Source organism: Vespa crabro, chromosome 1, assembly GCF_910589235.1.
Source record: "Vespa crabro chromosome 1, iyVesCrab1.2, whole genome shotgun sequence".
NCBI classification, from domain to species: Eukaryota; Metazoa; Arthropoda; class Insecta; order Hymenoptera; family Vespidae; genus Vespa; species Vespa crabro.
The window spans coordinates 2999394-3015000 of NC_060955.1; the positions used below are offsets into that span (position 1 = coordinate 2999394).

At 31.5% G+C, this 15607-nt stretch overlaps 1 protein-coding gene across 1 annotated transcript in view; it reads left to right on the plus strand.

Moving 5' to 3' along the window:
• Positions 1-391: 391 nt before the first annotated feature.
• LOC124425221 (S phase cyclin A-associated protein in the endoplasmic reticulum) overlaps positions 392-15607 on the plus strand; it is a 43301-nt gene continuing 28085 nt past the window's right edge. Inside the window, exons 1-12 of the mRNA XM_046965281.1 lie at positions 392-447; positions 622-877; positions 1326-1552; positions 1613-2961; positions 3062-3807; positions 3930-4410; positions 4509-4691; positions 4801-5052; positions 5225-5671; positions 5858-5967; positions 6077-6200; positions 13909-14072. Of these exons, the coding sequence (XP_046821237.1) occupies positions 1342-1552; positions 1613-2961; positions 3062-3807; positions 3930-4410; positions 4509-4691; positions 4801-5052; positions 5225-5671; positions 5858-5967; positions 6077-6200; positions 13909-14072 (4067 nt within the window). The 5' untranslated portion in view covers positions 392-447; positions 622-877; positions 1326-1341. The remainder of the gene's footprint in view (positions 448-621; positions 878-1325; positions 1553-1612; positions 2962-3061; positions 3808-3929; positions 4411-4508; positions 4692-4800; positions 5053-5224; positions 5672-5857; positions 5968-6076; positions 6201-13908; positions 14073-15607) is intronic.

Consider the following 15607-nt stretch of genomic DNA (forward strand, 5'->3'; position numbering starts at 1 on the left):
AGCTTCAATTAAGGAATTACTCTGTATATGTACTCGTATATATGTCTTATTCTCTTTCTCATTCGTTCTCTCTCAAGCGCGGGTTTACTCAACAATCACTTCACTTACTCTTTTACTCTTTCTCTTTCTTCCTTTCCACGTGAACGCGCGTTTATCGTTTTAAGAAAATATTCCGTATGAGTAGCGCGACATATAGGAAACTTTTCAATGCGCAATACAAACAATTTTACCCGATTGACTCTAATTACAATTTCAAATTTACTTATTATCATTGGGATAAAAAAAAAAAAAAAAAAAAAGAGAGAAAAAGAAAAAGGAAAAAAAACGAAGCAAAATATATTTGATATTTTATATCTCGTAAAAGAGAGAAGTTAATTTCTTCGTTTTACTACACGAAACATGAATATTTTATATTTCATGTAGATTATAATGTTATGTTAAAAAAAAGTAAGTTTGATTTTTAAACGAACATATATATATATATATATATATATAATTTTTTACTTCTCGATATTTTTCTGTTTTTATTTTATTTTATTTTATTTTATTTTATTTTATTATCTATTTATTTATTTATTTATTTATTTTTTTTTTTTATCATTATTTATTTTTCTGTTATAGTATCAAGAACAGATGGCGTTACGTTTTGATGCGAACGGATAGAGTTTGTCCGAGGGACAATAAAGACATCATAGTTAGTGGTAGACGCAAAAACAGCCATGAAGTTTATTATGGCGATTGTTTGTTTGAATATGTGACGTGATACATAGAATAATGTTGCAGAGCATTGTTAGAATGACGTTCATGTTCTATCCTTGCAAAAGAGTACTTTAAACCCGATGTCATTAAAAAGAGTACACTTTTGTTTACTACGCAGGTGGGTCACTATATATTCTTGTGTAAATATCATCAGTTTCGACATTGACAAGTGGAAGGTTTAGTGGAACGAAAAATTTTCGTTTTTGTGATTTAAATTTTTAGTGATATTTTAAGAAATTTTTTTCTTTTAATCCTTCGTAAGAATATTTGTTTAAATGATAAAACATCACATTTGTTTGTCACGATAATACATTGGGATTACTTGAGGAATATTTATATGAGGTAACCTCATTGATTGACGATTGATTTTTTTCATCGTAAAAAAAAAAAAAAAAAATGTTGGGAACGTATTTGCTAATAAATTTTTATTTAATTTACTTTCTAGATTATAAAAGCGTTGAATATTAATAATTTAATTTGTTCGATTATTTAAAGAAAAATTTGTCATAGATTTTTTTATCAATTAGTTTATATTTTCACCTAATATTTGTTTTATTTATTTGTAGATAAATTAGATTAAAAATGGCTGATGTCAGATTGCTCATACAAGAAGAAGGTCGTGCAGCAAGAAATCTAATTGCTTTTAATGTACCAGTTGGTACAAATAATACAGAGAAAGTAACAAGGAAACCGCCTAGTGTACCAAGAGTGGTTCAATCTGGATCTATGAAGAGATCTATGAAACCAGCCTCTAGAGTTAGATCAGCTTCCACTGGTCGAGACAAAAAGTCTGGTATGTCGTTTATATTTATTTAATTTTTGTCCTTAATGTAAACATCGTTTTTTCTTTCAGAATTACAAGCTCGATATTGGGCTTTTCTATTTGGAAATTTACAAAGAGCTGTAGACGGTATATATCAAACGTGCGAAGAAGATGAAAATATTTCTGAATGCAAGGAAGTAATTTTAGTGTTGGAAAATTATACAAAAGACTTCCATAATTTAATAGAATGGTTTAAAGTTAAATGGGCTTATGAAAATTCTCCGCCACCTTTAAGGCGTACACCTTTGGCTTGGGAAGTAAGAAAGACCTCGCCATGTCGTATTTGGAATTCAACTATAGTACCAAAATCGACTAGCCCTTTACAAAGGATAAGCCCACCAGAATCTACATGCAGAAGTCCTATAGATCAAGTTATTTCAGAGATAAAACCCATGGTTACGGATAATAAAATAAATCATATAAAAGAGGAATCATTGCATAAAATAATAAAGGATAATAAGAATAATGTTTCTAAAAATAATTCGACAAATATTAAAGAAAAGAGAAAGAATGTGATAGAGAGAGGTATGAATCAATCGTCCAACAAAGAAAGATGTATAGGATCTAAAACTATTAATAAAGCTTTTGTAAAATCTCCAATGAATTCAAAAGCTAATGGAAATAGTTTAATAGATAATAAAGTAACAAGCGAAGATTCATGTGATTCTAAAAATAAGGCCGATACTAGAAACATTGTAAAACAAAACAAAAATTCTTCTCAGAATGTAAGTACTTTAAAAACATCGGATTCGAATTTAGCAATCGACAAACAAACTTGTATTAATAATAAAAATGTGAAATCAAGTATCTATCAAAACGTTGAATCTGTGGATAAAACGATTAAGGAAAATGAAACAAATAGTAAGCTTAGTAATCGAAGTAAATCGGAGATTACATTAATACCTAATAAAAAGAATACAGAATTGAGAAAAAATGAAATAATTAAACAGAATATAGACAATAATGAAAGTAAAATTATCATAGAAAATGTAAATGTTGATAATAAGATGATACAAGTTAACAATAAATTGCAAACACAAAATATCGATACGACGGTAGCCTCAAAAAATGCTAAAAATACAATAGAATCGAATAAAATAAAGCAAAGAACAAATAAACAATGTATAAATACTGACAAAGTAGATAATAAATTAATTACAAAATATTCGAATAAAGAAATACATAATACGAGTCAAGCAGCTTATTCAACGGTATCATCGCGTAGACGATCTAATGAACAAACAATAAATTTGTCAGAAACACCCAAATTTACCAGAAGTAAAACAACTTTGAGCGATAGAACCATATCATCTGCAAATAAAGCCAGACCAGGAACATCTGTTATAATCAGACGTCGACCTCAACAATTGGAGAGGAAGGTATTTATAATTTGTATATATATATATATATATATTTTTTTTTTTTAATAAAATTATATATATATATGAATCATAATTTTTTTTTTTTTTTCTTTAATAGGGCAACGAGACTTTGTCGAAGAAAAATCAAGATAACGATATAAACGGTTCGGTAGAAGTATTAACAAAACAAACGATTAGCGTTAAAGCTAAAGACGAAGGTGATGGCTGGCAAACCGTTCGAAGTCGTTATAGAAGAGGTAGCACTCACAATTTAAATATGTCTACGCGTTTTCATAAACCAAGTACTGCCACATCCTTGCCAGCTTTATCGATAGAAAGTCCCACTGAACGAAATAAAAAGAATTGCTTTACGCCCGATGGTAATAAACAGAAGAAAAAGTGTATGGTAGGAAAGGCTGGGAAAAATATAAATAACGAGGTTGAAAAAGTCAAAGGAGAATCCGTATTAAATGGTAATAAAGTTAAAAATGCTTGGGATAATAACATAAAGAAAATTCCATTGTCAATAAACGACACAAATTCTACGTCGATGATAGCAGCTATTTTTAAAAGTGATGCTGAGTTACTTGAAAAACGTATACAACAATTTATGGCAGCTCAAGCCGAAAGAGAACGAATTATTTTAGAAGAGGAAAGAAAGACAGAAGAAGCGGATTCTCAAAGATCCCAACAATTGTCAGATGAGGAAGCTTCCTTGCAAAGGCAAATTTTAGAATTAGAATCTACTGATATCGATATCGATACTGAAACCGATGAAACCGACGGAGAAATGGTTCTTGAGATAGAGGATGAACAATCGGTGGTAATTGATCCTGTATCTGACGACATCAGTTTAGAGGACAGGTACGAACAATTATAAACAAATATATTTTTTTCAATAACATTGTTTATTTACATTTGATTATCGACATTGTTTTTTTTTTTTTTTTTTTTTTTTTTTTTTTTTTTTTTTTTTACTTTTACAGATACGAAAATATGTTAGAAGGTATGTCATGGGCAGAACGGGTCGACGTTCTCGCACAATTGCAAGCACTGGTTGCACGTCATCCTGGACGAGCTCTCGAGTTACATCAAAAATTATCATCACCGTCTAGAAAACGATCCTTGCCTGAAACATTACGTAGATATCAAGCGAAACAGGCTTGTGCACAGCACAAACGTCAAAAATTATTGATGGAAAAGTCACAGAGATTGAGAGAATTGTTGAACAAGGTTGAGGATGTAAAGAGTGCGAAAAATCAATTGATAGAAGATAAAAGAATTAGAATGGAGATGAAACTTAAGAGAGCGGAGGAGAATAGGACGCAGCATTTATTGGAGATAGTAAGGAAAGCTCACGATGAGGATTCTAAATTAAAAGAAATTGCTTTTATCAATGAACTCGAGGCACAAAATAAACGGCATGATTTTATGGCATTGTGTCAGGAACAGGAGGAACGATTGCAGGTTTTTTTTTTTTTTTATATATATATAAGTTTAATAATAAATGATACATTTTTAAACGTAAAATAAATTATGGTTGACGTTATTTGTAATTTAACAAGGGTATACAAGAAGAACGTCAAAGACGTCAGGAAGAGAAAGCTGCAAAAGAAGCTGCTGCTGAGGAACGTAGAAGAGCATTAGAGGCTGAGAGACAATTGCGTATACAAAAGATGAAACAGGCTAGGCGTGAACGAGAGGAGAGAGTTGGTAAAATGCAACTTGAAAGAGTGAAGGAACGTCAGGTAAATAAATAAGAAATATTTCTTGTCAAACAGATTCTTTTTCTTTTTTTCTTTTCTTTTTCTTTTCACATAGAGTACATCTCTAACTAATTATATGTTAAATATTTAGGAACTTGCAAGAGAGAAAGCTAGAGATCGAGAAGAAAGATTGTCGGCACTTCACGCTGCTCAGTTAGCCAATCAAGAGGAATTACAGAAAAAGATAGCGCATAAGCAACAGGAATCAGCTAGGCGGCACGTTGAAAATATAGAACATATTCGTCAAAGAGCCGTAGAGTCGTCTATTTTAAGATCGGAAGAAGTTCCACCTACTCTCAAATCTTATCCTATTCAAAAGCAATGTTCACTTTGTGGTACACACGTAAGTTCATTTTATCGATGTTTAATTTTCAATTAACAGAATATGTATATATATTTAGAAATAGAGAAGAAAGTTAAATATAGTTTTCTTTTTTCTTTCTTTCTTTCGTTTTTTCTTTCTTAATTTATTTATTTATTTATCTATTCTTTGCTGTCTCATTACTTATACTCAGATAATGAACGAGGTATATCTCCTGAGTCATTTGAAAGGTAAAAATCATCTCGAAGCTGTACGTAATGCACACGATGGTAGAGAACCATCGAGAGACGAACTTCAACGATTCAACATAGCTCAAATACGTGATGTATCGACGCCAACATCAAATAGTACTACCTCGAATGTTAATAATAAAGCATTGAAGGAAAAACAAAAAGCATTGAAACGTCGTTGTAGGAAAATAAAACAACGTATTACTTCTCGCGGTCAGGAATGGGAAAACGCACAGAGAAACGAGAGTCTTCCTTCGGTCGTCCTCGAGTCTACGAATAAAGTAAAGTTTCGAAGGAATTTGAAAGAATTGGATAGATTGTATAATTATTTGAAAAGCGCCGGCTCCAGTATTGCCGTTGCCACCTTGGAACGTTGTTTTGGTGAAATTGCTAGGGCTTTGTCGAAATCGGTAAGTTGTAAAAAAAAAAAAAATTAACTTCCATGTCATCTTACAATTATCCTTTTTAATTATAATAACAATAATAAATAATAATAATAATAATAATAATAATAACAACAATTAATACATTTAAATACATTTTATATATTTTAATAATACATTTTTATTAATAAATTACATGATTCAATTTTTTAGTGTCCTTTTGATCAAGACGTGTTGAGATCATTGAATGGATTCGACATTTTTACAAATTTATTAAGTTTAAGTTTGAACGTTCAAAATTCGTCGCACTGCTTACCTAATAAGTAAGTATATAAATCCGACTGATTTTTTTTTTTTTTTTTTTTTTTTTTTTCCCAAGTTCAAGTTGAAGCATAAATTATCGTAATACAATATGTCCGTCTGATTTCTTAGGAGCATAATCTCGCTGTGCAAAGTGTACAAGTCCGGTATTAGCGGGAACGTAAACAACATCGAAGTGATCCTATCGAGCAACAAGGTCCTCGTGATTTTGGATCTTCTTTTGCAACGTTTAGAGGTAAGTTGAGGAAATATAAAAGAAACCAAAAAAATAAAAAAGAAAAGAAAAAGAATGAAAAAAGGTAGGATAATAAATATAACAACAACAAAAAAAAAAAAAAAAAAAAAAGGAAGAATTCTTCGTACCTTAAAGGATAGTAAATGTTTATTTTCATAAAAGTCAGTTCGTACAATTAAATTTCCAACGATATATATAAAAATGTTGAAAAGTTAATAGCCAAAACGTTTTAACCGATTTCATCGCTTATTTTTTCTCTTTCTCTCTCTCTCTCTCTCTCTCTCTCTCTCTCTCTCTCTCTCGCTCTTTCTATCTCTTTCTCATCCTCTTTCTATCTCTAACTCTATCTCTATCTCTTTTTCGTTACTACATCTGTTTACATGCATCTTTTTCCACAAGAAGGCAACATCAAATCGATGTTTCGCGAGTCAAGGGGTAAAAAGGAACACTTTTTAAGAAGCACCATTCACGCGTATGTCATCGTACCTTTTCACCATTGAAAGCCCGACCTCGTTTACGACCGGCAGTACCTATATTTTCTTTTGCTGAGATTTTATGTTCTCCAACGGGAAAAAAGAGAGAGAAAAAAAAGAAGGAAAGAGAGAGAGAGAGAGAGAGAGAGAGGGAGAGAGAATAAAAAGCTCAACGACGGCTTCTATTTCGATCTCTTTACGAACTCGCACTTTTCTTCGAGTAGTTTTAAAGTACCTCACCACTTAACGAGTGATTGATTTGTTCTTTCAATTTTATTTTCTTTTGCTCCTCTCTCTCTCTCTCTCTCTCTCTCTCTCATTCACTCACTCTATCTATCTTTTTTTCTTTTGGATTATTTCGAAATACCGACTACATATTATTGACATCATGTTTATTAATGGAACATTTTCTTTATTTTCGATTATATTAAAATGATTGACTTTGATTATGCGTCAGTGATTTCAGATTTTTGAAACAACATTGACACTAGTAAATACGTGTTAATTGAAATACGACGCTAATCTTACGATCATAATTCGAGCGAATAATTGTAAATACCACTGAGACAGAAAAAGAGAGAAAGAGAGATAGAGAGATATAGAGATACACGCATATACACAACGTTGTTTTATTTATTTATTTATTTTCTCTAAAGCAAGATGAACGTCATGGATTATTTTTCCGCTTTTTATGTTTCTTTTTTCCCTTTTTTCCATCCTTCTTTTTTATTTTTTATTTTTTTATTTTTTTTTTCTTCTTCTTCTTCTCCTCATCGGATCTCTCCTTTCGACGACGTCGGACGTAAAACGGCCGCCTCACCTTGTCATCCTGTCTGTCCTGTCCGACCTGTCAAAATAAGGATTAAGTGGCTGCGAGGCGATTTTACGACGCGTGTACCTAATGATATACTCTTGGCTTGATCGAAGATAGTTTCTTTTAGTTATGAGATGAACATTTTTGTTATTTTTGTACGTAGAATATTATTGGTAGTCTCTCTGTTTCTCTGTCTGTCTCTTTCTATCTCTCTCTACCTCTCTCTCTCACTCTTTTTTTCTCTCTTTCTCACTTTCGAGATTATTAGAAAATTAGACATTTTTATTTTATATCTAACATTAAACGGATGGATTTGATACGTTTGATACGTACATTTACAGAATTTAATAACAAATTTGGAAACATTTGCATATTATTACGAAAATATTTAAACGTATTTTTATGCAATTGTAATACCTTTATGATATATATATATATATATATATTTTTTTTTCTCTTTTAATTTTACGTTATTATAAATTATAATAAATCATGTATTTTTCGTATTTCTATCTACATGGATTATATACATATATATATATATATATATTTAGAAGAGGAGATATTTAAAAGATATAAGAATATAAACGATAGAGAAGTATTTCATTCGGAAATATTTATTATTAAGCATTGTTCTTGCATAATAAATATGAACAATTGTTTAATATATTATTTCAATACAATACATCCGTCATAATTTCTTTAGGATTTTCTTATTATTATAATCGATAAGTATAAACCGCGAATCATTCATTCCTACATATATAGATGCATACATATATGCATATATCTATATTTAGAAAGAAAGAAAGAAAAAATAAGACTTAAAAAAAGAAAAAAAAAAAAAAAAAAAAGAAAAATAAAAAAAAAAAGAAATTTGAAGTGAAAAGAGCAACAAAGATTACAAAGTATCCGATATTGAAAATATTCGAAGGAATGATATAAGGAAATCTCAATAGACTCTAAAGTTTCTAACTCGTGAAACAATTCTGCTACCACACTACCATCCCTTCTTTCCTCCTCCTCGTCCTCCTCCCCCCCTCCCCCTCTTCTATCTCCTCCATTTCTCGAGCATGCGAGTTCTCTTCGATACGACTCCCTTTGTTCGATCGACCGGCAATCGTTCCGAACTGGTGCGATTTCAGTGGCTATACTTCACGCTCCATAGAATATACACAACATATACACATACATACATACATATATATATATATATATATCATACATAGTAAGAGAGAAAGAGAAAGAGAGAGAGAGAGGGAGAGAGACCTTCCGTTCTCCCTTAGAAACCCCTCTCACGATCCTCCGACAGCAGCACCTCCTCCAACGCAATGCATTAGCGGCGAGAGAGAGCTTTTAGTGACGTCACGCACACATATATATTTACACACACGCATCACACATATCAAGCATCGTAGAAACTTAACGCGAGCGCGCGAAGCAGATCGCGTTATACGGTGAAAGGACCGTGGAGGCTGCTGATGCTGCGTTAGCGACGAGAATGTGCGTGGGTACTTCTCTCTTTCTCTTCTTCTTCTTCTTCTTCTTCTTCTTCTTCTTCTTCTTCTTCTTCTTCTTTTTGTTCCTCTTCTCCTTTTATTTCTTTTTCTTCTTTCTTCGTTCCCACTTCCATCAAGCTTTTTGAGAGGTCTGCCTAATCTTTTGTCTTGTTCTTCTTATCTATCCTTTTTTCTCTCTCTCTCTCTTTCTCTCTCTCTCTCTTATTTTCTCTTTCTCTTTCTTTCTCACACATTCATTCATTCACTGACTCATTCTTGATTTTATTATTTTGCTATAATCATTATCGTTATGTTACCAGTATTATTGTCATTGATTTTTTTTTTATTTATCTCCTTATATTTATATAATATAATTACTTGTAAATTAATACAGATTTACTATAGATTATAATACATCTATAGTAATAACATAACAAGTGTAATGATATATTATAAATATATATCGTAATGTTATACTGTAATTAATAACAAGATATCTTGGATATATACTTATCTATTTTTTATGGATATAAATATCTATATTTATTCTTTCTTTTTATATATATATATGTGTGTATGTGTGTGTGTGTGTGTGTGTAGTATATTTATACAAGTATCTATACTAGCTTATAGTAAATAGATCATATAGATATACTTATATTGATACATATCATACTAATCCATATTAGTATAGATGCTTATCTATACTATCTATAATTTCAAGTGTTCTTTCGAATGCACCAATCAGTATAATAATTTATAATAATTTTGATAGGAATTTGCTATATTTCAAATATTTCTTACATCAATAAACATATCATCACATAATTGTTTAATTATAAATAATTGTCTTATTAATACTTAATATTTTGTTACTTTTTATTGAAAATTTTCTACATACTATTAATGATCATTTCTTTTTCATAATTATACGTATAATATTTTAATTCGTATAATTTATTATGACAAGATCATAAGTAATATATATTTAGGATCATATTTGAAATTTATCTATAAGATTTTTAAATCATCATTGATAACTTTTACTTTCTAAATGCATATGCATCGACATATTCTCTCACACAAATACAAACAAAGGAACACATACATACATACATACATACACACACATACGTGGACATAACTATTTCGAGCACATAATTATACGTACGGGGAACATGAAAAGCGTAATGGATTCTCTATAACAAAAATTCTACCTTCTCGAGGACATCCTCTTCTTGTCCCTATGCACTCGAAGTCAGCTCTGCGTCCATGTCCTTATAGAGAAAGAGAAAACGAAACAGAATACAGAAAGAGAGAGAGAGAGAGAGAGAGAGAGAGATAGGGTGAGATAGAGATAGAGAATGAACGCACGCGACCACGCAGGGTGCCATTGTCGTCACTTCCATTGGACTTGTCGTTTCGAGAACATAACGCTTGCTACGAATCTTTTGTCGTTGTTCCCCATTCTAGAAGCAATTTTAAGGACGAGCTTCCGCTTTCTTTTCTCGATAAAGAGAGCGAAAAAGAGAAAGAGAAAGAGAAAGAGAGGTCCGATATAATCTCTCTCTCTCTCTCTCTCATAGATCAATAAAATATCATCTTATGTATAATGTATCTATGTATATGTATATATATATATATATATATATATATATATATATATATATATATGTACTTGCAGACGAAACAACTCGATTCTCAGCTTCAGCTTTAGAGAAGATGATAAAGGAGATGAATATATATATATATATTTTTTTTTTCTTTTTTCTTTTCATATTTTTTTTTTTTTTTTTTTTTGTGAGGATAAGCGGAAGAGAGAGAGAGAGAGAGAAAGATAGAGATAGAGTATAAGCATCCTTTTTCTTTCAACCCGTAAAAAGTCTCGATAAACTTGTCTTCAACGAATTCGAACGGGCGTAGGTCCTTTCGGTTCTTTATAGTTTTTATATACGAACATTTGAGTTTATCTTTATTGCTGTTCGACATGGACCGTGTGCAACTTTTGATTATCCGTTCGCGCGTTACGTTACTTCCTTCGCGAAATGCTCAACCAATGGGATTCGGCTCTTACGACATTACTCGGACTCTTCCAATATGTAGGGAAAAGAAATCGTTTTTGTAAGATAGACAGATATATAGATGGATAGATAGATAGATAGATAGATAGATAGATAGATAGATAGAAAGAGAAAGAGAAATAGAAATGGAAATTGCCAGTAGCTATACTATTATTAAGTCGAGCTAGGAGAAATGATGGCGCGCGCATGGTCCATTACACAGGAAGACTTATATGGATTTTTTTTCATTCGGTTTAAACTAGGGTGTACGATCCATGATCTATATACATATATATGTATAAATACACACAGATACACACATTTGTATGTATATGCACGTATTTACACATTCTCTAAGAATATATGCTTTCGAGAATAATCCTCCTTCTTTCTTTTCATATCTATTTCTTCTTTCTTTTCGTATTATTTATGTACATACGTCCGAGCGAAAACGAATTTGCAAAATTTATCTCGTATAAATCTAATCTCGTATAATTCTCGATCCTACGTTTACAGCTCCCGTCCCTCCCCTCTAACCCCCTTCCCCTCCTTCGCCTTGTTTGTTTTCATCCGTTTTTTTTTTTCTTTTTATACTTTCGTTTATCTTTCTTTTCTTATTTTCTTCTTTTTTGTTTTTTTTCTTTTTCTTCAGTTTTGCATTTTTTTTCCTTTCTCTTCATTCTTTCACTGTTCCCTCCCCCCAGCACCCCTACCACCATCACCCCCTTTTTTTTCCTCCGTCCGTTTTCCTTTTATACTCACATTTTCCTTTCTTTTGCTTCTTCTCTCTTTTTTTTTTGTTCCTTGTTTTTTTCTTCGTTTTTCTTTTTTTTTCCTCATTTTTTTTCACCATTCGTCTGTTATACTTTTTCCTTTATTCTTTCTTTCGTTATTATTGTATTTCGCGCGAGAAAAAGATAGAGAGAGAGAGAGAGAGAGAGAGAGAGAGAGAGAGAGAGAGAGAAAGAGAGAGATTTTAAATATTCCTCTTCGTTGAAGTCATATCGTCAAGGAAAGAAAGAAAAAAAAAAAAAAAAAGAAAAAGAAAAAATAAGAAAAAAGATCGAAGAAAGAAGATAGAAAGAATTCTCGTCCTCGTACAGCTTCTTTATGCGATGTCTTAACCCCCTCCCCCTCACACATCCCTTACACCATCTTTTCTCTCTCTCACTCTCTCTTACTCTCTTATTCTCTCTTATTTTCTCTTTTTTCTCCATCTACTCGCGAGAATACGATTTGCATGCATTATGCGTGAATTTCCGAAAGTTCGGCCCGCCCGAGATTTGATTTCACGGTCTCCGAGAGAAGAGATCGGCAGTTCCTGGTAGTCATTTTACGTGGACTCAAGATGTGGGATTAAATTTGTCAAAGGCCCTGGTCAAACCGCTTTTTAATGTTTCCTTAGAGATTATTTCGCTACCTTTCGCGCATGCGATGGCTCGCTCGGTCTCTGACCCTTATCTCTCATTCGTTTCTCTCTCTTTTTTTTTTCTTTTTCTTCTTTTTTGTTTTCTTATTTTTCCCTTTTTTCTTTTTTTTTTTTTTTTTTCTCGAGAAAGACTCGCCCAACCAGAGACACAATAAATGGGGTTTCTATAAAATATAAATCGATAATTACGTGCTTGATGTTTATTAAACGATCGCAATTAACTAAATTCTTTTTCTTTATAATAATTATGAAGAGAAAGAGAGAGAGAGAGTGAGAGAGAGAGAGTGAGAGAGAGAGAGAGAGAGAGAGAGAGAGAGAGAGAGATGTGTTGTAGAAAATTTGAAAAGAAATTTGTTTGTTTGTTTGTTTTGTTTGTTTTTTTATTATTATCAAAAAAGTATTTGTCAACAGATATCTATCGAGACTCGTACGATCATATTTTTATGGGAATTTTATAAAATCAGAATCTAATGTTCATTATTAACAATCGTAATTAAGCAAATTGTTTTGTTAATAATTATAAAGTGAAAAGATCGTATTGTAGGTGTGTATGTAGAAAATTTAAAAGAAAAAAAGAAAAAGAAAACAAAAAAGAAAACAGAAAAGTATATTTTCTATTAAAAATAATTCGTGCAATAATTTATGATATAATATCGGCAAGTGTTCTTTCAGAAGATATCGAAACATATTTTTTATTCTTCGTTTCTTCGTTCTGTTTTTTTCTTTTCCTCCGATTGATTTTTTCTTTTCTCTCTTTTTTTTTTCTTTGCTTTTTTTTTCCTCCGATTGGTCTTTTCTTCTCTTTTTTCTTTTTTTCTTTTTTTTTTTTTTTTGTTTTTTGACTTAGTTCTTTTCTACAGAACTACTTCTCGCTCGGAGTTTATCGAGACGAAAGAATCGACGTCGAAGCTCTTAGCTCTTCCATATTTCAATCACTGACGTTCTTATCAATGTTCTCTTCGAGTTTCTTGCTCGTAATTTAGAAGCTCCTAAATCCTCTAAGGTATACGTTTCCTCCGGTACGATCGGTTCGGTCAAGCATGCCTCTGGCATTCATGACTCAACGTGCCAGGAATTTGCCTTCTCTCTTGCATCCGGGTGATCCACATGGTATAGAACACAATATAAGACCACCCACCCAATCGGTGTCTTTGTCGGTGATCGCAATTAGAAAAAAAAAAAAAAAAAGAAAAAAGAAATGAAAAACAAACGAACAAACAAATTTTCAAATAGAAACATACATGTATTGGATAGATTATTGTATTGTTTCGTGTCAGGTTCACGTTAAATTCATGTGGAATATCGTTTCTTGATAAAATTCTTGATAATATTATTGATGAAATTATTGATAAAATTATTTCTAATATTTTTTTAGTTTTTTCTTTTTTTTTCTTTTTTTTTTTTTTTTTTTAATTTTTCCCCTAACTTTGCAGACTCTAACAGATTTGGAGGATCACATACAGGCACAGGAAACGCTCGGTAATTCAATGGGAAATAGCATCGTTGCCTTTGGAATGGCACAGTTGTTTTGTAGTTTGATACCCGAAGAGCCCTTCGAGAAGTCAACGTTGCAAAGTCGAGTACAAGATATTGCCGGGTGAGTAATTTCAATCAATATTTCGCAATACAAATATGTATTATATTTTATTTTTGGAAATTTAACTTTCTTCCGTTAATCATATTTCGATGCATTACGATATACGTTTTATGTATTTTTTTTTTTTTTTTTTTTTTTTTTTATATATTATTTATAACTCTTGTCGTTGACTTCGTCATAACAAGAAATAGTAAATATGAACGATCACAGGTGTGTGCGTTGCGAATTGGTGACGTTCCATTTAAAAGAAAGAACAAAACAGAATAATAAAATAAATAAATAAATAAAAAACAACAAAAAATGGTTCGATCGAAATCGATGATAAATTCAAAGTCGTCGCGAGTCATTGAATCCGTTCCCCTTTTTAAATATCACGAATCTTATGTAGAGTCTTCGTCATTCGAGTTTATTATTTAACGACCGTGCCATTAAAATAATCGTTACCGTCACCATTAGTAGTAATGCGATTCCAATGGTTAACCTAATCGTACCGTAAAATTGTTTCTTGCGTTTTATTTCTTACCTAAAGTTTTGTAATGGACGCGACGCGAATATATCCACATAATTACCATGAGCATTAGACGCGATGAAATTGCAATCTTGTCTATGTCTACGATATAATAACACGCTGTTGTTGGAAATAGTCGAGTATTTTTTTTCTCTCCGTATTTCGTTTTTTTTTTTGCTTTACTGTTTTTTGTTGGTTATTTTTTTTTTTTGCGTTGTTTTTTGTTTTTTGCTTTTTTTAAAGGTTCGATCGTAAATGGCCACCGCCATCCCATAAAATAGCATAGTACGTTCTAATCGCCTTTGCATTCTTCTTTTTCCCCTATTTCTATTATTTTATATATATATATATATATATATATATATATATATATGGTGTGTGTATATATTTTTATTATTTTTATATTATTATCTTCATTGTTTCTAAGAAAGTCCAGAGATATAGTACTGTGAGAGAGTGTGTGAGAGAGAGAGAGAGAGAGAGAGAGAGAGAGAGAGAGAGAGAGAGAGAGAGTGAAGTTCAATGAGGCGTGAAACGTCGGAAGCACTTTGAGAAGTCAAACAATTTGCGTTTAGTCATTTGAAAGGTCCCGTCGCCATTTTTTGCCGCCCCGTCGCTAACTTCAAGTACTACTTGAGTTTTTTCATTTTCTTTTTCTTTCCTTTTCTTTTCTTTCCTTTCCTTTCCTTTTCTTTCTTTCTTCCTTTTTTGTTTTTTTTTTCTTTTTTTTTTTTTTTAATTTTTCAACGACTCGTTTCGTCTTCGCCTTTTTTATTTCTTTTTTTTTCTTTTTCTTTTTCATTTTATTTCAATTAGAATTTTTCTCTCACACCATTGTTATCACATTTTCATTAACGAACTTATTAACATAGCTTAATCTAGGTCAATAAGCTTTTTTTTTTATTTCTTTCTTTTTTTTTTCCCCCTTTACGCGCGGCCATTAAAAAAGAAATAAAACGGTGTTTCGGAAAGGGGAAAAAATCGCGCGAATTTCGATAAGTGCTCGTAATGTTCGTTATTTTCTTTT